General features: G+C 40.0%; 1 protein-coding gene across 2 annotated transcripts in view; it reads right to left on the reverse strand.

Annotated features, from left to right (window-relative positions):
- EPS15 (epidermal growth factor receptor pathway substrate 15) overlaps positions 1-2,973 on the reverse strand; it is a 52,034-nt gene extending 49,061 nt beyond the window's left edge. For both annotated transcript variants that reach the window (XM_050900648.1, XM_050900649.1), the window contains exon 1: positions 2,898-2,973. In XM_050900648.1, the coding sequence (XP_050756605.1) occupies positions 2,898-2,924 (27 nt within the window). In that variant the 5' untranslated portion in view covers positions 2,925-2,973. The remainder of the gene's footprint in view (positions 1-2,897) is intronic.
- Between the last annotated feature and the right edge of the window lie 20,127 nt (positions 2,974-23,100).

The raw sequence follows: 23,100 nt of genomic DNA on the forward strand, positions 1-23,100 counted from the left end.
TCCTTAGAAGTTCCATATTAAATTCACAGTTATGCTCAGACCTACCTACCTCAGTATTTGCACTTACTGAGCAAATGCAAGTGGCAACAAGATGTTGCAGAATGGGTTCAAAATGGGGAGATAAAAAGAATCTTCAGATATTACTAAATTGGGAGGAGGAGGGGGAGATAACCACCTTCAGTTTGCAACACACTTTCAAGCATACTTGGTGTAATAAATTTCACTACAGCTACGCGGTCCTGAAATACTTTTACTTATCAGCCAACAGAATACAATTAGCACCAAAAAGTTTCAAATTACTTAAGCGGAGCTTTGATATTCAAATAAAGGATGTGCAGCCCTCTCAGACACTGCAGCTGCAAAGTCATCTGAAAATACCCTAGTCTCACTTGAAAATACCCTAGTCTCATTTGGAAATACCCAACCTCCTAGACATGTTAAATCACGGTCAGACCAAACATGGGAGGGTGAAAAGAAAATTTGACACAATTGTGAGCTTGACTGCAGGTTAATATGCCTCTTATTCTCTGCATGTGGTCTACAGCAGAACGTACCAATCTACATACTTTTTATAGCTGGTGTTAGTAACTGATCTAACTGCAGCCAGTAACTGTACTCCCCACCCCCTATACTGTCATTTTCACTTCCTCATGCTCATCTAAACAGATTTAGAACACTTAACAATTTGTTATGACTTTTCATAACCCTGAAATTCCAGAAGTTAGAACCTACATTGAAGAAATTCTCTTTAGGCTTGCTTGACTTTCTAAGATGATACTTATGCAATGCAAGAAGAAAAAACAAACAAAAAAGAAATCCCCCCACAAATGGTCAGCAACAACAGAAACAGCTTCCTCAATTTAACCACTGATGTAAGCTGTAGTCACAATGGTTTTAAGAATACTGGCGATTTTTCTGCTTCTGTCAACATTATCACATTTGTATTTAGTCCCCCTTCCACGTGACGAAAAAAGTAAATAAATTCTACAATGAAAGGATTACACAGCCTGTAAGCAATAATGTCTTGCTGTAGAACACACCAGAGCAGACACTCCTCCCCTCCCCTCAAATTAAGAGCCAGAATAGCCCATGCCTTTAGACCAACAGAATTAAGGCTCCTGGTCTATGAAAACTTTTTTCCTCTTCAGTAAGGAGATGTTTTAAGCTTTCTTCTTTTGCTTGAAGACTGTTGAAAAAGAGACACAGAAAAGGCTAACCTAACCTTTTTTAATATTAAAGCAAGCTTTCACAGAAGGTACTATACTTTATAACTATATCTTTAGACCTTTAAAGACACATTTATTTTCTCCACATATTTGAAGTTCGTCTTTTCACTGAACTATCCTCCTTTCTTTCCTTGAAATAGTTGATTTTCTCGAAGTCAACTATGTTGACTGCAATTTGACCGCAAATTGAGTAGCCTTGCTGCCAACTTTTTAACTTTACTTCTACATGCTTAAGTGATTCACACTTATTTACCAGCTTTACTATCTGTAAAGGTGACAATTGATTATCAGATTGAAGCATCCCAAGCCAGACCGTGTGCACCAATAGGCCCGCCTCAGGCTTATGTCAGGTAGAAATGCAAATTTCTCATGTCACTGCTAAATGAAACAAACAAGTAACAAAAAGTGCAGTTTATTAGCTATCAAATCTCTAGGGAATAGGACGTAGTCCTAACAGTATAGAATAACTTGTATGAAGTGATGCTACTACCATCAGGAAAAAAATGCAAGCAACAAAGGTTTAGGCAAAGTGAGATCACCTGAGCACAAAATGCTGCCAAGATTCTCCAAGTTTTAAGACCACCACCTGCACAGCTCTTCACTACTAAGCACCTGTACAGGCAGTACACAAAAATGGAGTCCCCACACCATGGGGCCCACCAAAAAAAGAAGTAAAATGACTTCCAAGCAGTATCTTCGGAGTTAAGTTTCTGTTAAAACAAGAAATTAAGCTCTCCCTTCCAAGCCAATCTTCTGGCACACTGCCCATTAACACGCTGACACTGTTACCTCCACAGAATCACTCGATCCTGTTTCTCCCCGCGCTGTCAGTAGCAGAGCGCCGGGAAGCGAGCAGGGAGGCTGGGCGGGCGGCTGCCCGCACAGGCACCAGGGCACAGTTACCTAACCAAGGCTATCGCGTTTCAAACTCTCAGCGAACACTCCCCTTGCCTCCGAGTTCACCACCTGCCTTCAAAATCTACGGGGCGGTTTTTTTTTTTGTTGTTGTTTAAACCAGGCGCCCTGTGTCTTTATAGAAGACAAAAGACCAACCGCGATTACAGCCGCCGCAGCCCAGACCTCTGCGGGCTGCCGGGCGCGACCACGGCGCTGCCCGCCCGGAGGGCCGCTCCCCGGTCGGGGGGGGGGGGGTGGGGGGGGGGATGGGGACGCCTGCGGCCGTGCCCCCGCCGCGGTCCGGCAGGCCGGGTCCGTCCCGGCTCCCGGCCGCGGGCAGAGGCACCTGCAGCCGGGTGGGATCTCCTTTCACGCCCGGCGGAGCCCCCGGGTCGCGGCTCGGGGCTGCCCGCCCGGCCGCCGCCTCCCTCCCTCCGATACACCCCTGCCCCCGGCCGCGCCTCAGCCACCACCTGACAGCGCCGGCGGCCGTTAGCGCGGCGGGGCAGGGCTGAGGGGCGGCGGCAGGCACACAAAGCCGCGCCGCCAAGGGGCCCTCCGGGGAGCACCGAGCCGCTCCCCAGCGGCGTCGAGGCGGCCCCGCCACCCGCCTCAGCGCCGCGGGAGGAGGTCAGCCCCAGGCCCCGCTCCTGTCCCGAAGCCCCCACCCCACCCTCGGGCGGCGCCAGGCCTCGGAGCCCGCCGGCAGAGGGAGGCGAGCGGCGGGCAGGGGTGGGGAGCCCCCCTCCCCGCGCGGAGGCGGGCGGGAGGTACCTGTGTCAGGGAGAGGTGGGCGGCCATGCTGCTTCCATCATGCACCGGCCGGGCCGCAGGAAGGACGCGCCGCGGCCCCGGCACTCACGGCCCAACTTCAGCAACTTCCCCAGCCAGCCCCGGCCAAAACGCGGCACCGGATCCCCGCCCGACGGCCGGAGCCGGAGCCTCCTCCGCCAGCACCACGGCAGCGGGAGCCGCAAGCAAATCCGGGCGCCGGATCACACTCGCCGGAGCCGGAGCCCACTCGAGGCAGCTGCAACAAAAACCCGGAGCCGGAGTTCTTGGCTTGATATGGTGGCCAACATCCCCGCTCCCAGTTCCTAGCCTTTCCCTTACCTTCTCTGTTGGCCCTGCTTCTGCTGGAGATGCTTCAAGCATTTTGAACGGTTACAGTCCCCCAGTTTAGTCATGACACAGGTGGGGGAAGTCCCAAAACAGGAGGTGCATCAGGTCTGGGCTTGGTTGCAACAGAATCGGGCACAGGGCCCAGGAGGAAGCAGCATGTGAGCCCAGCAGGATGTGCTGACCTGACACATCCTCTCCTGGCTCAGCAGCAGCGAGGGGCAGCCCTGGGCTTGGCCTCTTGCCTTTCTCCCCCAGACCTCTCCGCTGACAGGAAATTATATGCCCGCCCAGGCAACTCTTGGTTGTATATGTCCTTCTTCCTGTCAGACTGTGCTCGGTGGAACAGTATGGAGAACAGTGGGTCTTCTGCGAGGGGAAAAGCAGAAAGGGGATGAGCAACCCTTATGACAGGAGAAACCGTGAGACAAGATAGGCAATGAGAAAGAGGAGCAAGCTGGAGTGGGAAGCCAACTGCACCACATTCTCCTAACCCGTGAGAAACAATTGTGTACAAACTGGCTGAAAGCGATATTTGTGTCGCCACTTATTTTCCTGCTCTTTCTCCCACTTAGGGCCCCAACTTCACCCAGACAAATCTCCCTCTGCCACAACAGAGCCAGGAAACAGGAGAGCACGAACTGTTCCTCCTGTACCTGCTCACTCCCACGCACTGGCTATTTCAACTACTATTCTGAGCTCTTTGCACTACCACATTGAACATCAGTCACCGAGGGTGGAGGAAAAACATTCCTATTTTTTTACTTTACCCCCGGATGGATTAGGCACAAATTTAAACTTGAAATACACATTTGGACCAATAAGAGGAAATTACCTGGAGTCATACTTGATTATTGGAAAAGTTTCACAATGTGCTTTGTTTTCTTTCTCTGTTCTTAATTCTCTACCACTCTGCATTTTTTTGTCCTCTTCAGCTCAGTTTCATGCTTGTGCTAATGCTCATGCCCCACCTCTGCACCCTGTCATTCCTCAGCTGGCAGTCATTCTGAGCTGCTATTTCCCATCATCTGTCATGAAACATGTGGGATCCCTCCTTCCCACCTATTCTCTAATAAAGGTTTTACAGGAGCTCTGCTTTACCGACCTGCTTCTCAGTCATTGTTTCAGCAAGAAAAAGAAGATATGGAGAGGAAGAATATAAAAAGCAAACAGAATAGATATAAAAATATTCACACCATTCACATACTCACTGTCACACCTCTCCTCCACCTCACACTCATTTCCTCCTAAGTAAAATCCCTAGAAAATAGCACAGGCTATTATATTTCTAGGTGGATTTTTTCTTCTTTGATTAAAATTGGAATACTATCCCACAATAATTAATACCTGGAAATTAAACCAGAAGATTGTAAAACTACAGCTGTGTCTCCTGGGGACAGCAGTATTTGAGCCCGTTCGTTAGTATCTGGGAGGGGGCCCCTCAGTAGAAATTTGGAGGGCCTGGGTTTCTATTAGCTGCCATGATCTCACATGGATGCCCTTTGCTCTGTCAATTTTTTTCTCCTTCTCTCAGTCTCCTCTCCCTGGGCGAGGAGAACAGCTACAGTTTGGCAGCAGACTGGTGGCCTCTCAAGAGAGAGGTTACGCCCAGGCTGATGTCTTCTCATTGCAAACAGAAGGAAAATGCAAAACAGGGTAACAGGACCTGGCTCTGGAGTTAGAGGCTTGATGTTGAGAGCTGTTGCGAGCAGGATTGTGTGGGCAGGCTATCTGACTCGGCAGATGTGTTCTTGCTGCTGTTCCCTTTCTCTCTGCTGGGTGTTGCATCAAATGTTTCCCATCTGGCCCAGGACTAGACCCACAGCTGCAGTGAGGCTGCTGAAATAGGGATGTTGAGTCAAGGAACACCAGGGACTTGTACGGGTACTCGCCTCTCCCAACGGAGCCCTTCATGCAGGGCAGCCTCACCCAGAGCACGACTAAATGTCCCATGTCCCCTCTGAGCAGAACGTGCTGTCCAGGAGGTACGTCTGCTCTGGCCGAATGACTGCCCCTCAGGGCCTGACCTTCCTGAAGCCTCTGGGTTAGAAAATAAACACCAAAAATGACCATTTTGCTCCCTCAAACTGTGAGGTGCACAGCAGCCTGCTGATCCAGAGAGCCTTTTCATACTGCTGTTGAGCTCTCCTAAGCAGCAGCAGCAAACTATGAGTTGCACTCGCTGCTTAGGAACTAGCAGGCAGTGCCAGGGACATGGTTACGTACCTTCACACTCTGGCCATGCACATAGCATGCTTGGCTCCTCTGAGAGGTGGACGGACTTTCGAAAATCATGGTCATCATGCACGGCCACTCTGTCCACAGTCAGAGTGCAAGAATTGCTCAAGGTAACCACTGTGGCCTCTGCAAATTAAAATAATGAGTTCCATTCAATCAACGCTGGATTGGTGTGGTCACGTGGATCTTTGCTGTTGTTGAGCGTTCTGTGCGTCCCGCAGACAAACATTGTCCTGGATGTCTCCAACCACCTGAGTTAAAACAAGTAGCTCACAGCCTCAGACATCTCTATAATAATTACAACAGCTCTTGTCAGCCTGCCGACAATGAATTGTTGTACTGCAGATTTGTATGAATCTAGAATGACAGCTCCCAGAAGGAAATCGCTAGCTGCTTCTAAGCTGGAATTGAAATGTCATCTCCTGACATAGGGTCATAAAACTGGACTTCATACTTACTTTCTGTCAAGAGAAAAATTAGGGCTATGAAAGTTTACCCGAAACCATTGGCAGGGTTGCAAAACAATGCCCTCCAACTACTTTCTTGGCTTAGCCACGAGCAGCTCACTAGGGCTTGGCTAGGGTGGAAGAGCTCCTAAAACCTGGAACTGGGGGACTTCTTAAATGTACCTCTCCCCTTATTTGCTCCTCAGTGGAAACTGTTTTTCTGTCTCTCCCTCTGGTGACCCCATGAATCTTGGCCTTTTGCAATATCTCCTGCACTGAGAATTGTGTAGGTGTTGAAGGGGTGCTGGGATTGTGTGCTGTGTTTTTGGGAAAGCTTGTTAAGAACATAAGAAAGTCAAAAGGTCAATGAACTAGTTAAAAAATTAACGGTTTCATTTTATATCTTCTCACATTCAACATGAATTCTCCTGCAGGAAATGTGTTTATCTGTAATCTGCTCTGTAATGACTGCTATATGTTGATCTATCTGTCATAAGATCCTCTAGTACAGGACACTTGATACCAAAAGGACACGGAGAACAGTATTCGCATGCTATTATTTGTAAGTATAATAGGATTTTCTATAATTTTAAGTACTGGCATTTTGGCAAATGGGTACCAGATCTCAGTGTTCTTTATTGTTTCTTTAAAAATACAGTGTACAAGGTTGAGTCTACACTGGAAAAACAAGTGACTACTAATAAATCAAAACCAGCCAAATGGCTTGTGAAGAATGGGGCTTGCACCAGTGCAGCTACAATAGCAACAGCATAACTGTTTTGGTGCAAATCCCTATTGTAAGATAGATACTGCGTAAGTGTATAAAGTGACTTGTAGTACTGTTGACTTGAATTTGAAACCTGTGCTGCAGCAAGACAGCATAGAAAGGCCTTACACAAGTCAGAATCTGACACTAATGACCTCTGTTTTATAAATCTTATGATCACCAGATATCTTTGTTAGTAAAGCTAATAACATTTTAATCATATCCACTGGTCTCCCTGGAAATAACATCTTAAGTGTCCATCCCTTCCTTTATTATAGCTTTGTTTACATTATGGATCAGCACACAGGAAGCCCATTATTTTTCTTCCAAAACAACACGTAGGCATTTAGTATGACTTGTTCTGCTTGTTCTAGGAAAAGTATTATTACAACCCATGAACACTCGGGAGGCCGACCAGAGGAATGACTCACTCCTGCCTCCTGCATACCTGAACATGAAATGACGTACCCCGCTTTCTGGAATTTCAGGGCAAAGCAGATTAGTAGCTCCAGTACTACATGTACAGAATTAAGGATCTAAATGTCAGAAGGATTAAACCATTTTGAGTTCTACAGAACAAAAGGAACCATATGCATGAACATATAAAATCCTGGCAAAAAATAATTACTATTCTATAATGAAAGAATGAAAGGCAAGGGAACCGGCTCACAGGTAAACAGAGACTGTCTTATGTTGCACAGGTTTCAGAAAGCCAAGCAACAGCCGTGCTCCTGATACAAAACAGCATTTTCCCACACTTAGATTACTGAGAGGTCTCTCCTGAGAAATGAGGAAGATCATCATACAAAACTTTGATGACCTTTTGGACTGAAGGTACCTTTTATCAGAAATCTCAGAGTACTTTCCAGGACTAGTGACACAAGGCATGCCTTTAATTAGAAATACACCCCAGGATATGCTTTATGTGCTCTTTACATTTTATGCAGCTGCAAGTTTTCTAGATGTAGGGTTACTGATAGGCTGGTACGTTTTAAGGCCACAAGAGTCACTACAATAATCTAGCCTGACCTTCTTCATCAGATCTTCCATAGAGATCTGTTAATTTTTTGCATAAAACCTGTAATGTGTGAGTCCTACAGTGTATCTTCTAGGAGGATGTCTAGTTACTAGAGTATGTACACTGATCATTATGAAAACTGCATAGGAATAATCTGCTAATTCCTCTCGTGCTGTGCTCTTGGCTCCTCATGGTGTTTTGCAGACTTTCAAAGTTATAGCTGCCTTGGAAGTGTTCTAAAGTGGGTTGTGGGATGATCAAATTTATACAAAACTGTAGCAGTATTAAAGAAGCACAAACTAGGATACGAAGGCATCTTTGCATATGTCTTCATCCGAACAGTGTTTTCTGTTCAGATGTTCAGAAATACTTGAGTATATCTGAATTTAATTTCTTCATCTGGCAGTATTATGTCACATAGAAACAGAGTACAGTATGGAATAGTTGTACCTCTTTGTATTTGTAAAATGACGTCATTTATATTGCAAATATTCAGAATCCCAAAGGCCAAAACTATTTTTGAACTGTGATAATTAGAAAGAACAATCTTGAATTTTTATTAAGAGATTGGAATGTTACAGGTGATAATAACCTGAATAAGGCTTGAGTGAATCCCTTCAAAACAATTACGTTTGATGGAAGAGTTGGCAAATTTAAAATGCAGCACTACAGACCCATCTATACCATTTTAGAACATACACAATTTATCTTTTCATTAAGACTGTAAGCATATTTTCTCCCACTAATTTGTATAAGCCAGTTTCATGGGGCTATACCTCATGCCCCAAAAGAATTAGAGAAAATGTAGATATATACAAGAGGTCAATTTGACCTCTTTATAAAGTAGATGGATGACACATAGCAGAGTGACATTTTTCACACAGGATTTAATTTTTACTTCAAGATCATATTTGAAACCCAGAAAAATCTTCCATAGGCACCACTAATTTGACATGATGTCCAGCTAATATAGCAGTTGGAGATTTAGCTGTTCCTTGTACAGCTTAATATATGCTCTGACAGAAATAGAACAAGCGATACCACTGCTGAAACAGCAACAGTCTTCATTATAAATTAAACACATCAATATTGTAATGTGTATTGTATATTTGACCAAAATGAGGGTTGAAAACTAATATGTTTACAAAGTAGCGGGCAGAAAGGCTTCTACCAACAGTTTCTTCTGTTCCCTTTTTCCTTAGGCAAGTTGTCTGTACTATAAATCCAGGGAATGCATGGCTCTCCTTTCTGAAACAATTACAGTCTATTATGTTTTCAGTAAATAGAAAATATTTAAAAAAAAAAATCTACACACTGAATTCCCAGCATTCCTCTAACCTAGAACTAATTCACTCTGTACTTCACAAAGATTATTAATTCATTTCAGAATTATAAGATACGTGAAGTAATTAGGTAAAAAAGCATGTTATTGACCGTTTGAATTTTTTTCTCCTGAAATGGTTTGTCTTTAAGACAAACTCATGACTATTTATGTCATAATACCATTTTTATGGCATTACTGTAAATCTTGATACTAGCAAGTGTTTCTTCTTGAGACTTTCCTTTTTTGTCCTCCTTTTGATCTTCTTATATGTTCTTACCTTCTTCTCAATTTTCTTTCATTTTCATCTAGTCTTAATTACAATCATAATAATGTCAAAATGGTTTGGAAATTATGAAAATAAAATAACACTGATGTAATAATGTTGGTCATAAGACAAAAAACCCTAACTTTCCCAAATCACAGTAACCTACTACCTGCAACCCAGTCTTCAAGCTGAGCAACGATTCAGGCACTAACACAGCAAAACACTCAAAACACATGTTTAAATTCATCCTTATTCAGGACAACACAATAGTCATGTTTAATTTTACACTAGTAGTTAAAAACTTTCCTAAATTTAAATCATATTCCACTTGGTTTCAGCAATAACCTCTCTCATGTATGTGAACTACAGCGACAAGACCACTGGTGACAGAACAGAGATCTCAGCTGGGTTATGGTACTGTGACTGCCAAAGGCACAGTGAGGAGATGAGTCAAAAGCCTTAACAATAGTGGAAAATCAGTTGTATTTGAAAAAGTGTTAATGATTTTGCCCTCAGAGTAGACAGAGATGATTCAACCTTGTTAGTTAACCGTGATTAAGCCACATTTAAAACTGTGCTAACTAAAATATGTGTTTTGATGCCTTTGTTGCTATAGAAAAGATCGCAAATTATTGACAAATATAGTGAGAAGCAAGAGCAAAGCATTACTTGCCTACATCTGTATCAGTCCTGTGTGCTGTAAGGGAGACTGCAGGTTGCACTTTGTGAAAGCTATCAGATACTGTATTGCAGCGTTCTTTCTGCAGCCAGCAGGAATTTGGTGTGAGTCTGTAAGAATCTCTGCAGATGCTCTTTCTGCTGCACTCCCCCTTCTCAGAACCACAATCCTCCTGTATGTCCATAAATGAGAAACCACCATGTGGGACTATTTTTGATTTACAGCTCTGTAGCAGGGAGAGAAATCCGTTCTGTTACTCGGCCAACTATTGCACAACACCGGCAGGCAAAATGTTCCTTTAAGCGCAAAACATATAATCCCACTGGTGTCAACATGTAAGACTGAGGAATGTTGCCTTAAAACCTCTCTTTGTTTTCTGGACTCCTGAATTATTGATGCGTAATTAAATTTTTTCATTCTTCTAAATCAGTTTGGTACTATCAATAACAGTAATGTAACTTGACTGATGAGATAGCACCTAAAATATTTTCCTTATGAAAATGTTTTAAACACATACAATAAATATCATTGCTAAATATCAAAGACTGAATGTTATCTCATTGCTGTAAAGTATGGGTGCACTGAATAGTTCCCAATTTAACATGTGTTCTCATTTGGTTGCACACACAATGCAATTGAAACATGAAAGATCCTTAAAGATGACCAAATTATATTTGCTTAATGACTGATTTGTTTTCTGGTTCTTTCAGGTTTTTTTAAGATTAATTTGCAGAGTAATGCAGCAGTGATTCAGCCTTGATGGAACTGTTTAAGGTGTGCACGTGACTGATCAGATACAAAAGAGCATTAATTGAATTTGAACTCCATCAGCTGACAAGGACTTGCTTACCTCTGTGTCACCTTATGTTTCTTTCCTATATATAAAAGATATTTTAATCAGCTTCACCTGTTGTGTTCTACAGATGTACCTACAAAAGTCTGGTGACCATTCATAAAAAAGGTTTCTTTAACTGAGTTTTAGTAGCAATTAAAGCAGCCATGGAAAATAGTCACTGTGACTGTGAAAACTACATCATGAATTTCAGTAGTTTCACAACAGCTTTTCAATCAAACTTGCTCAGTTTACAAATAAAATTACATTAAAATATATTCCGGCCTTAAAAATGCACCCCAGAATCTGAAAGACAAGCTGACTTAACTCCCGCTGTTATTGGTAATACTAATTTACATGAGATGCACAAAAGCTGAGAAGCAATTGAAGAATGTATTGGTATATTTATACATAAATATCTATATCAGATTACCAAAATTACAGATGATGATGCACACGTATCAAACCAGCCAGATTTTTCAGATGCCCATATCAGTTCAATATGTGTAAACATGATAAACAAATTTGTCCTTCTTTAGAAGGACAAACCCCCCAAGGTGCTCACAAGATAAATAGATATGATGTATAAAAATGACACAAAGAACACTGAGGTTCAAAAGAGAAAAGTATCAAGATTTTAGGTATAAGACAGAGGAAGAAACCATATAAGCTAGATAAGATCAGATAGCTAGATGAATTTTGCAGAAACAGAGGATGTACTCTTCCTAAAGGAATCTCCATGATTCAAAAGGCATTCAAATTACATCCAAAACGGAAACATTCTTGATTGTCAGTCTCTTCCTGTTTACTGAAGAGATATAATTTGTTCCTGTTCAAATCAAGTTTACCCTAGTGATTTTCCTTAGAGAAATGTTTGTAAAAAAATGATTTAATGAATTTCTGTCTCCTTTCCTTGTGATAGCATTAGATGACGGTAAATTACATATATAGATGAGCATGAGAAAAAAAATACTTCAAAATCATCAGTAGAGCTATTTAGTTAACTGTAAAATGAATATACAGATGAGTTACTTAATTTAACTCCAATTCTCCTAAGTAGGGAATAAACTCAAGGCTAACAATAAGCTGTGGGTCTCTTACATGGGACTACAGAACAAATCCATTAGCTAGATGGCACAACTGTTGGCCCAAAAATACAAACCATACAGGTACCTTGTAGACATCAAGGTCAAGAAAACCTGTATTGTTGTATTTATAAATACAGGTATCTGCTCTTTATTCTTGCTTTTCAGTATCCTTATTTTTGTAGTTGGGATTGTCAGGTATGCAAGAGGTCTGTTAATTCTAAACAACAAAAGTTTGTGACAAGCCTGGATGATATCACAAAGTTTATTGTATTCAAATAAAAGTCAACATAATATCTAATTCTGATAATTTCAAATCCCTTCTTCCAGTATATGGAGTTCCTACAATCACAACTTAAAAATCTACAGTTATCCTCAATATAGGATTGAGACTTGCGTTTACAGAATGATTTAAAAGATTGAGGTACCGATATTGTCACACAGACACAGGCTTTGAAAAACCTTGGTGTGATAGATCTGTCTTTTGCAAAAATAAAGCACAGGAGACAAAGCTGATACGCATGGCATCTCAGAAAGAGTAGTTACTAATTAAAAAAATGAGATAGAAAACCTTGGGGTGGTGGAGGAGGTTTTTTGGGTTTTTTAACTGTATTTATCATGCGCATTGGACAGCAAATTGGAGTAGATCCTACAGCCAGGTTTTTTTGCTGCCAGTGAGGCTTGAAAGGGGAAAAGTATCCAAAAATTGCTTCAGGACATGGATGAGGAAACTTTTGATCGAAGTCTCTGATAGAAGCACAGAAGCTTGGATGACTTCCTTGGGTTTCTAAATTACTTAATAGGTATGTTTCCAGTCAGGTAACTGGGAATTACTGTATTTTTAATCTAATTCCTACTTCAAGAAATGTGGTGGAGGCAGGACAGGGGGCTTGGCCTATGTGACAACTGGCACAGATGAAAGCCAGCCAGATGGCATTAGTCTAAAAGAGTTCTCTTGCCCAAAACATAGCACCGAAGTCCTTGGCAGATTCTAAAAACAGCAGAGAATCTCTCTCTCTCCCCTTTACCATTATCATACAGCTGAGTTTTCTACATATCTCTAGTTCTGTTCTCTACCCTTGTAGCTTTGTAATAACTTAACAAATTGTTCAAATAAGAAAAGCATTTATTCTGCCAATGAGATTCAAAAAGGCAAAATTTTAATTAGATTTTTTTTTCTTTCAGGTACCTCAATTTTATAACATTGCTGAAATAACGTTAATCAATTCCTGTAGCTCTTTTGGGATTGCTAATTTAAAAAGTAATACAACTTAATACTTGATTAAGCAATGTAATATAAAGATCTATTTTTGATCAGATGAGCAGATTAAATATATTACAAAAAGTAAAATTCCTAAAATTTTAGATATGCAAATTGTGAATACAATTATTTGATTAAATGAACTACGTGTGCTACTTCTAGCAGGAAGAAATATTTCCAAGCACCTCACTCAACCTAATGTCATAATTAGACTCTTCGTGTACATTGAATAAGATCTGCCCAAACAATATAATAGATCTACATTTGGTCAACGCTCTGTTCACAATTTGTTATAAACTATATTACTTAAGTCTGATCCTCATCACTAGAGGACTCAAACTTTGCTGATAATGCAAACCATCTGGGGTTTTGGCTAATGTGAAAACCTACAAAAAGGAAATATAATAATCTAGAAGGAGAATCTATGGCAAAATTACATTCATCCCTCAAGTCTCCTGGCTGGTTCTAGATTTGCCATTACTTCCATCACTGCATTATGTGAGCCAAATTTCCTTCTCTCATACACAACTGCTAACCAAGTCCATAGTTTCAGTGTATTCCATGAAGAGAAGATGATCTTATGTCAGTATCTACTGCTTGTAAAGAAATCTCTTCCGTCTCCAGCCAGCATGTTATTCAACAGCTGCAACAGAGCTGCACAGTGCTGATGAGAGGGAACTAATGTGTTCCACTGAAAACCGGACAAGGAAATGCCTAAAACTGCAAGCTGACCAAAAGAGTAAAAGGAATTGAGTCAGCATTCTGGGGAAAGGAAGGAATAGGGAGGGGTGGAACAAGCAGTATATTCTTCCAAAAAAAAAGCATGTTCAAAGCAGATAACACATGAAGAAGATAAGTGCTACTAGTATGCCATAAATAATATAAAATTTACCTAATGCACCATTAAAGTTTATGGATCAAATCCTCTTTCCTGGCCAAGATGTACTTGCCTAACAAAGGCTCTCAGAGAGTTGGTTATAGCTTTCTGATTCACTACCCAGTTCATCTCTAGCACTGTGATGGGACTGGAGATGATTCATTAACGGAGGGAGCCAAATTGCAGTTGCTCTACCCTACAATCCCTTTAAGACACTGTTTAAACGGGCTGTAAAACTGGTTACTATATTAGCTCTTAGTCCATTAAGAACTTTTCAGTCTAAAAGAGAAATTTCCTAGCTGGGGACCTTGCGTGCTTTTCTCTTATTTTGCACTGCCTGAGCACTGTACAAGGGACACAGGACAGTGAATATGGCCTAAGGATTTCCACTTATAACCTTCCTCAGGTTTCTCCAGCTGTATGAATGCTTCAGTTTCTCCAAAATCAACAAAGTTTATTTAGAAGTATGATTGCACATCCATGTTTACAGATCACTAAACTGCAAATCCAATTCAAATTTCTTGTGTTTGGGGGAACTGTATCCCTGGATGCAATGTGCCCTCTGAGCATGCATAATTTGAAACAGATGGCTCAACAGATGAGCTACCAAACACACAAGGCCAATTCAAATGCCATCCAAAAGTAAAAGTTAAGTGGGATAAAAGTTTTCCTTGTGCCACTTTAGATAAACAGGGCCGATCTGCTTGGAAGATGCTCTTCTCTCATTTTCTGCCTTTCTACTTATTCCTTTCAAATATGGCATGCTCTAGAAAACAAATTCAGTTTTACCAGCTATCAAGACTTTATCATATATTTTCCAATTTTTTGTTTGTTTTTTTAATAAAGCTCCAGCCTCCAGAGTTAAGAGCTTGCATGGGTTATTTGAGCTTTAATTAAAAAAAGCCAACAAGAAAGCAGCAAAATATAGGACCTTTCTGGCCTTCAAGGTTGCCAAGAAAAGCTTGAAAATGTGAACCCTGAAGGTTCAGAGACCAAAATTCCTGTTTAACTTATGCTTTGGTTGGCAGGTCTTAAGCACAAATAAATAATTTAAAATGCCTGGAATATGAAGTCTACTGATTTCCCATTTAAACAACCTGACACAGGAACAACTACCAGAAAGTTCTCCCCAGCTTGTAATACTTCCTAGCCTTTCCACAGGACCCCCTGCCAAACACTTGGTCTGTGGCTTGCCTAAGTGGAGGCATTGTTCCTGCTGGCATTATTATGCCTTAGGCAATGCCTCCACTGTAAAGTAAACCTGATTTAAAGCTACCATATGTCTTGATTTTCCCAGATATGCTAGTTTTTTCCATCTGGATCTTTTTTCTGAGGACACACACACATCTGTGTACATATATATCTGTCTATTAATTTGTCCATCTCCCCAAACTCTGTATCTAGTTGTCTGAATTTCTTAACATCAGGAATCCTGACACACTACATTCAAAAAACCCAGAGAATGGCAGACTGCATACTGCAGAGTTACTCTGTGCATGAAAAAATCGAACATTTCCAAGAAGTAGTTACACTGTCTGAGCATTCACGGTACAGAATATGCACATGTTGCTACTGGGAATAGAAATGCAGCCATCCCTTGAGTCAGTCAAGCACTACTAAGATCAGTTACACTGCAGAGTATTACCTATGCTTCACACAGTCACTGCATCAACTGACACTGCCCTGATTATTCCCAGAAATCTTTAAAGTACTACAATGCTACAATTAAGGATTTGTGGGTATACAGGATTCAAGCTAAAAACCACAAAGAAATTGTAAGTTGAGTTAACTCTACAGCCAAGACGAATACTCAGGGTATAAGATTGGTCCACTACCTACAAGAAAAAGAACATTGTCCTCCTCATGTTTTAGAAATTCAGTGCAATAAGTAAATTTAATGCAGTGACTTTGTAGCAATTAAATGTATGAGACATCACCCCGATATTTAATAGACTAAATTCCCATCCAAAAGTGTAAAGCCAAGTAGACACAACATTTTACAGACAGAATGGGTTAATGTTATCAATATGTAAATGATAGTTGGATCAGAGAAAACTGTGGGTAGGATATTTTGTCTAAAATTGGCAGATATGTAAACCAAAATCTGAAAGACTGATAACAGTTCAATCGCTACTGATTTTGCTGTATTCAGAAGAGCTGCATCTTTTCTCTAGTTGGCATACTAGAAACAGCATAATTAGAACTAGTCAGCATAAACCGGAGAGTGTAATACTAATGAAAAGCTCAGATCCTCCTCTTTTCTTATGCAATACGAATAGCAGAGCTTAACTTTGGGTATTTACATGCTTTAATCTTTAAGTCAACGGGATAAATTTTGCTTTTGATTATGTGCATGTAACCACATCAACACCAATGGAACACACAAGTATGAACAACTTTTGGCCTGTTCGGCCTGAACTGGAAACACCCAACTAAACTCATGCTTTCATTTGTTGATATCTTACTTCCAAAGACTTAAGGCTGCTAATCTACAGACTATATTGCCAACTTGACCAGTAAATTAAAAAAAACCTATTTATTGTGTATACCTCAAGTAAATACACAACTGTAAGAAACTACGACGTCCTAAACATTACCAACTTCAACTTATGCTATGGAAATCAAGGTCTCACTGTATACTGCGGACTATTTTTATAGTTAGACTTGCTTGTTAGTATATTTCTTACAAGTTTATTTTCAAAAATTAATTCTCTTGGGCAATGGAAAGCAAATGATGTAACTCTCCATTTTGACAATTGTCCAGAGAATTGGGTTAACTCCAGTAGCATTTACAGGTTTTAATATTAATGTTTTTGTAGCATTTGCTTAGAAGTTACGTTGCAGTTACTGTTCAAATTAAATAGTTTATCAGGGCACTGGGAAGTACAAATAGAACAGACTGAACTTTTGAAACTTGGAAGCAAACGGATGCAACAAGGCCTGGATTTTCATCAAGTTCTTGGCTTACAAACTGAGTAACAGAGCCACCCTGTGTGTGGTGCTGCCTACGAGCTGAGTAGGATTCCCTTTGTTTCAGTCCGTGACATCTGGGCGTATTTCAGCAGTTCTGAGCAACTTCAACTTCAGCGGAAGCCAGTGAAACTGCTAATGTTAGAGAAAGGGCAAAATAATGTTTGATTACTAAACTGTAAAATTAGGCTACAATATCATTAAAGATCCTCACAGAAATTCCACTCTTTTGCTGGGGGGAAAAAAAAACCAACCCAAAACCCTCCTTGAAAGGATACTTAGAGAGTCCCTTAGCTAACTGTGAAAATAAGAACATAAGAACAGAGGTAGTAGCTCAGAACAAAGGTTCAAATAGCCCAGTGTCCTGTCTCCAGCAGTGGCAATAGCTAGTAGCTATGGAAGATGGTAGGAGTAGGTAAGCATGTAGTGAGACTGCCCTGGTGTACTTCCCAAACCTCCAATAATTTACAGCTCAGAAGTCACCTGAGCTGGAGTTGTTTAATTGGTGTGAGTGGTTGTTTTAGTCTAGACAGCTGATGAACGTGTCCCATAGTATGTTGCAGGCTTTTGTTTTCACACTGCAAAGGTTGGAAACCTAGCCAGGGTGGGCTTGGGCTTTCCCCTGATCTTTGAACCTGGGTTTTCTTCCTGCTGATACCAAGCTGATGAAGCTGTAGGAGGTGCTGCTGTGAACCGAAGTCTCACTTCATCGGGAAATCAGATGTGGCTGCATCCTGCACATGAGTCTGCTAGTTCACACATAGCCGGAATAGTCTCCTGACAGCTCCTGAGAGCTGTCAACGTAGCAAAATACCCATCTGCTCTCTAAATTGAGGTCCAAGTGCAGATCATGATTTTTGGGGAACAATTTGAGTTTATTCTGCCAATTCTGGTGGCTACTTATTTTTCTTCTACTAAATCAATTCTTCTTTCTCCATTTCTCATGGAAGAGAGAGAGAGAGATTTGAGTAGGATGAAAAAATAATTTCTGCATTTTCTCTTCTATGAAAACAAGGAGGAAGCAAATCCTTTAAGCAGGCACCAAAAAGGATTATTTTAATTCTCAGATAAGAAGAAAAAGACTTCTCCAATTTTTGGTAGAATAAACCTTGCTACCTTTGTCTCCCATCCTTATACAAGAAACAGTAACCTTAAAGAAAGATATTTTTGGCATCCCAAAATCAGTGGAGTATTAGATGAGGGATTACACTGTATACAGGGCTCCTCCTATGTACAAATCACTGGGAGTGATTCAAGGTCTAAAATAAAATGATTTGGCCTTAAATCCCAGAATGAAATGCAGAAAGAAGTGGAAACTGATTCTAAATTGACACAACTGAAACTTAGTTTTAACAGATACCCCTTTAATACTTCTAGCTATAGAAGTAAAATGAGTAATAGAAGCACTCATGGGATAATGCTCATTCTATATACTTGTGTTTTATGACTGATTGCTCATCTCCAGGTCTCCTTGACTTTACTTTTATCCTCTTTTTCATCTCCTTAGATTTCCCACCTAGTACTCTAAAAATTACCATAGTCAGATTTATGCTCAAGTCTAATACATTATTTCTGCTATTTACCTGGACAAAAAAAAAAAAAAAGAGAGAGAGAAGGAAAAAGATATTTTTCCTCCAGATTTTAATAAGACTTTGTACCAGACAGCATGGATACTATTCATAACAGCCTAATAATGTGCATATATTTTAGAACCTACTTGTGTATGTATATACACTAGCTTTAAATACTAGCTTTGATATTGTTGTATCTATTAATAACAAATAAATATAGTGTATAAAGAAAAAATAAACACTCCTTACTGAAAATAAACATAGCATATAATCCTTAGGATTAGGGACAATGCTCTTTAAAATACTGAATCAGTTCTTAATTTTTCCCTTGCTAAATTTGCTACACATCAAACTCTACTGTAAATAGTCTAAATTTTGTGAGAAGACAATGTATCTATTGCATTCTTGCAAAACAAATTGACTACAAAGAGCAAGTAACCTTATTTGAAACATATTAATAGGCCAAACACTATGAAACGAGGTGATGGTGGGAAAGCTTTGGGAAAAGACATTATGCTTATTTGCCTTTTTGTACCAGCGGGCTGCATACCACAGCTAAACATTCCAGTTGAGCAGCATTCCTCTATATCTTTTCAAAGTCTCTGTGGAGACTGAAGTAGAAATCACTTATTTGCGGTTGAGAAAATAGCATGGACTTCTCCATTAAATTTTAAATAAATTCTGCCCACAGGATGATAAGATGTTTAAATCAAATGATGAGACGTTACTCATCTAAGAATGCATTAGGAGTATAAAATGTGATTCAGCATGCTGTGAACTCTAAACTCTTGCACTCAGCAAAGACATCAGGCCTCTTGTTCTCAAGACTAAATTATGATTTGTTGTAAGTTTTATAATAAAATAATACTAAGATTACAGTCAATTTTTCACCCTGCAAAATTCATTCCAACATTTTTCTAGTTGCTAGATTGATTTCCAGATTACCAGAGCTCAGTCTATGTGCAGATGGAAAATAGCTCATATAACTGTTTCTTCAGTATAAAGGCTAGGCAAATCTTTTAATTCTTTTGGACTAGATTTATAGTATATTTAAGTTACAGATTTTGTTAGAAGGTGCTTTCCGTGTTAGATTTGTATTGCTGTTAACACCTTCATCTCCGAACACTGAAAGATCCCAAGTGTGACAGGGGCATGTGGGAAGAATTTTCTGCCCTCCTCTGTATAAAGCGAGTACAGAAGATACGCATATTTCTAAATGGCAAAGCCCCTCAGGAAGTTCAGAAACGTACTTCTTGAAGAAATGTTGAGTCCTAAAATGTCAGTTTACATCTCTCTACAACTCCCAGATAAGGTTGTTTTGTCAAACTGTCCTACAAAACTGTAACCTGAATTTACTCTTTTATGAGACCATAACAAAAATTAAGTTATGTTATTGTTATAAAGCTACTCAAATTTATAATGCCCTTAAAATGTGTTTCTCTGTAGACCTTGTAACAGGATTTGGTCAGTAAGTGAGTCACTTGAATTGCTTAACTGGTGTTAATAATAAATACCATCACACCCTGTTTTTAACACATACTGCGACATTTGACAAACTTTTCCTAGTCCTGTAAAGTATCAGTGCCAGTTAGGTGACTCAGCTGCATCTTTGCTGCATCATCCTCCAGACATGCAACACTACTAGAGAGGATTAAATAACTACAGATAAAATAAATCTTAGTTTCAGAATCATCTCTATCTATTTTAAATGCAAGAGAGATTCTTTAGCCCTTTCTTAAATGGTACCACATTTTGGCTGAACACATCCCATGTGTTTCAGGGAAATGGCTCCAATATCATAATACTCTCCAGTGCAGCTCTAAACATGCCATGAAAGGATGAGAATCTCGACAATAATAAGGCAGATCTTTACAATGTTCAGAAAGAAAAGTCCCTTCTCTTGTGAAACCTAGTCCAAACACAGCCATAAGCTACAAGTAGAAACACAGCAGGGATCCTGAGGCCTGAGGACTTTAATTCCATATGACCTGTGGTAATTTGATTTCTTCTGGTGTATGCTAATATGGAGTCATTTAGAAGGCTCAGAAAGGTCTGCTTAGCCCTCAACGAGGTTCCTCATCCCTGACCTAGAGGAATTTATGACAATTCATTAAGATCAGAGAAAAACTAGATTAAAATGGACAGGATTGGGAAAATTTATTGCTAATGGTTTTTATTTGCTGCGATCGTACAGGAATTGGCAAGAAAGGCCCAAGATAGAATTATCTGTTTGCCTCAGAAAGACAGAGAACCAACTACTGTCTTTGTTCCACTGTAATGCTGATTTTTTTCATAAACATTTTATTAAAAACAATGACAGTATAATAAATCTATTCAGAAAATCTACTTACGATGGCACTTATTGGCATACTTGATTTAATTATCCTCTTTTAAGAATGACTGCTTGTAGGGTAAAGGTGATTCTCTCCCATCTATCTTCCTCTCTGTAACCCCCTAAACCAAACATAATTCTGAGGAAATAAAATAAAAAATGTTTAGGCTCTGACATTGTTCCTATTCTTAGTGTAGTCGGCATATGCATAGAGGGACTAGAAAATACCTTCAAAGAACAGTAGCAGGAGACTGAACACGACACAGAAGGCTTTATCTTCTACTTGACTGTAGTTTATTAGTGCATTTGTTACCCATTAAAAAATCAAATGGAGGAATTTTTTTCCTGAAAGTACAAATAAAAGACATTACTTGCTACCAACAAGCACAAAAAGAATCATCCACCATCAGCCTGAAACATAATTTCTTAATTATGATGATTACGTTGTCAGTAGTTGACACAGTGACCTGATAGGACAAGAAATACAAAATGAAACTACCAGCCCATTCCTGAAGTGGGAAAAGAAAAGGAAACAAAATGTCATTTGTTCTCCTCTCAAATGGCTTCCTTATGTTCTACAGAACCCCAAGCAATTGCAGCTGTTGGGAGAAGCTACAGCTACTTTCACTGCTGCCAGTCACACTCCCAGATGCCCTTAAGGAAACCCACAAGCCACACAACTTCATCACTGAGGTTCTTCAAAGTTAGTTCAGCTATAACTTCAGGAAAATTTGCAATAGAAAAGCATTTTCCTCTTAAAGAATCAGACTTTCAGTATACTGCTTCTCATTCCCTTTACCCTGGTCCTTCACTGGTATTTACTCTAAATCGGCAGTACCTTCCTCTTGGCTAGAAACCGTACAGATTTAAACTGTAATGGCCAAAAAACCCTAGATGTCATTTATTGGACAAGCTTGGACAAAGGAAAAGAACATAGAAGAAATTTTAAAAAGTAGGGTGCAAGTTGGGATGTCCTGGAAAACACAGTGAGGATTGGGCATATCTGAGGTTTCCCCCTACATTCCTGCTGGGACAGCCCGAGTACTCCAGAGGCCACTTTATGGGCTAAACATTGTGGCTGGCCAGGAAATCTGTGTGTGGCTGGGACACGACAGCAAGATAATTTAATTGAGGCCTCTGTGTGGCAAGAGAACGATGCTGGGCAAGATCTTCAGCTGATGGAGCAGTGTATAAAACAAAGGCAGCACAAGGTAACAGCTGCTGCTTTCCACCCAGTTCTGTTGATCTCAGTAGTACGTAATTCTCTCAGATGACAGGAAGTACTCTCCTTAATGTTAAAGAGGGTGACATACTAGTCTAATTTAAGTTTTGTAAAATATGGAGAACATCACAATAAAACTGTCTATAATGACAGAAATAACAGCTCTTTGTAACTGTTCCAAACTGGATACAGATGGAACATGTTAAAGCAAACTAAATTCTTCTATTAAGGAAGTAACTTACTAACTTTTAAGTCATTTTTTATTCAAAATCATTGATGCTGATGATGTAACATGCAAAGTATATAAAGGTAGGTTATATCACAGTTGCGGCTCATTTCAGTTTGTTGATTTGTTTAAATGAACTAAAATGTTTGCACTGATCTTTCAAAACAATTTGAATGGGCACCTAGAATCTTTATCAGAAGGATCTAACTAATTAAGCCTAATCCCTTCAACAATGCCCTCATGAACCATGTTCAATATATACTGGAGTAATCTGGTATACACAGAAGACACACCATCCTGGCATGTCAAGAAAGTACATAAAACTATATGATATTGTATCCTGAATGCTGATAACAGACTATAATTTCATATGTATTTATTTCAATATGTGTGGGTTTTTTTGAAAAACAATGGTTCTCTGATCTCTGCCATATTACCTAAAAAGAATATCCACACTACATTTCTAAAAGAAACCTCGAGATGAATTCCCCTTTAACACCTGTTAACACAACTTTTCCATCTACTCTAGGGCTTTTAAGGTTTAGCTAAATTGAGCTAGCTAAAATACATGCATTTGCTAGTGGAGACAAGTCTTTGGCACATTTCCCCTCAAAAAAGCCAAAGAGAACAAAGAACTAGTAAGATATTCAGTGTATGCTGAAGTTCAGCAAATTCAGCCTCTGGCAAACCAAGGTAAATAGAAAGCTCTTCTGTCAAGAATTTCTCATTGAGAATGCTCTGCCTAC

This window comes from Gymnogyps californianus, chromosome 8 (genome assembly GCF_018139145.2).
Source record: "Gymnogyps californianus isolate 813 chromosome 8, ASM1813914v2, whole genome shotgun sequence".
Taxonomy (NCBI): domain Eukaryota; kingdom Metazoa; phylum Chordata; class Aves; order Accipitriformes; family Cathartidae; genus Gymnogyps; species Gymnogyps californianus.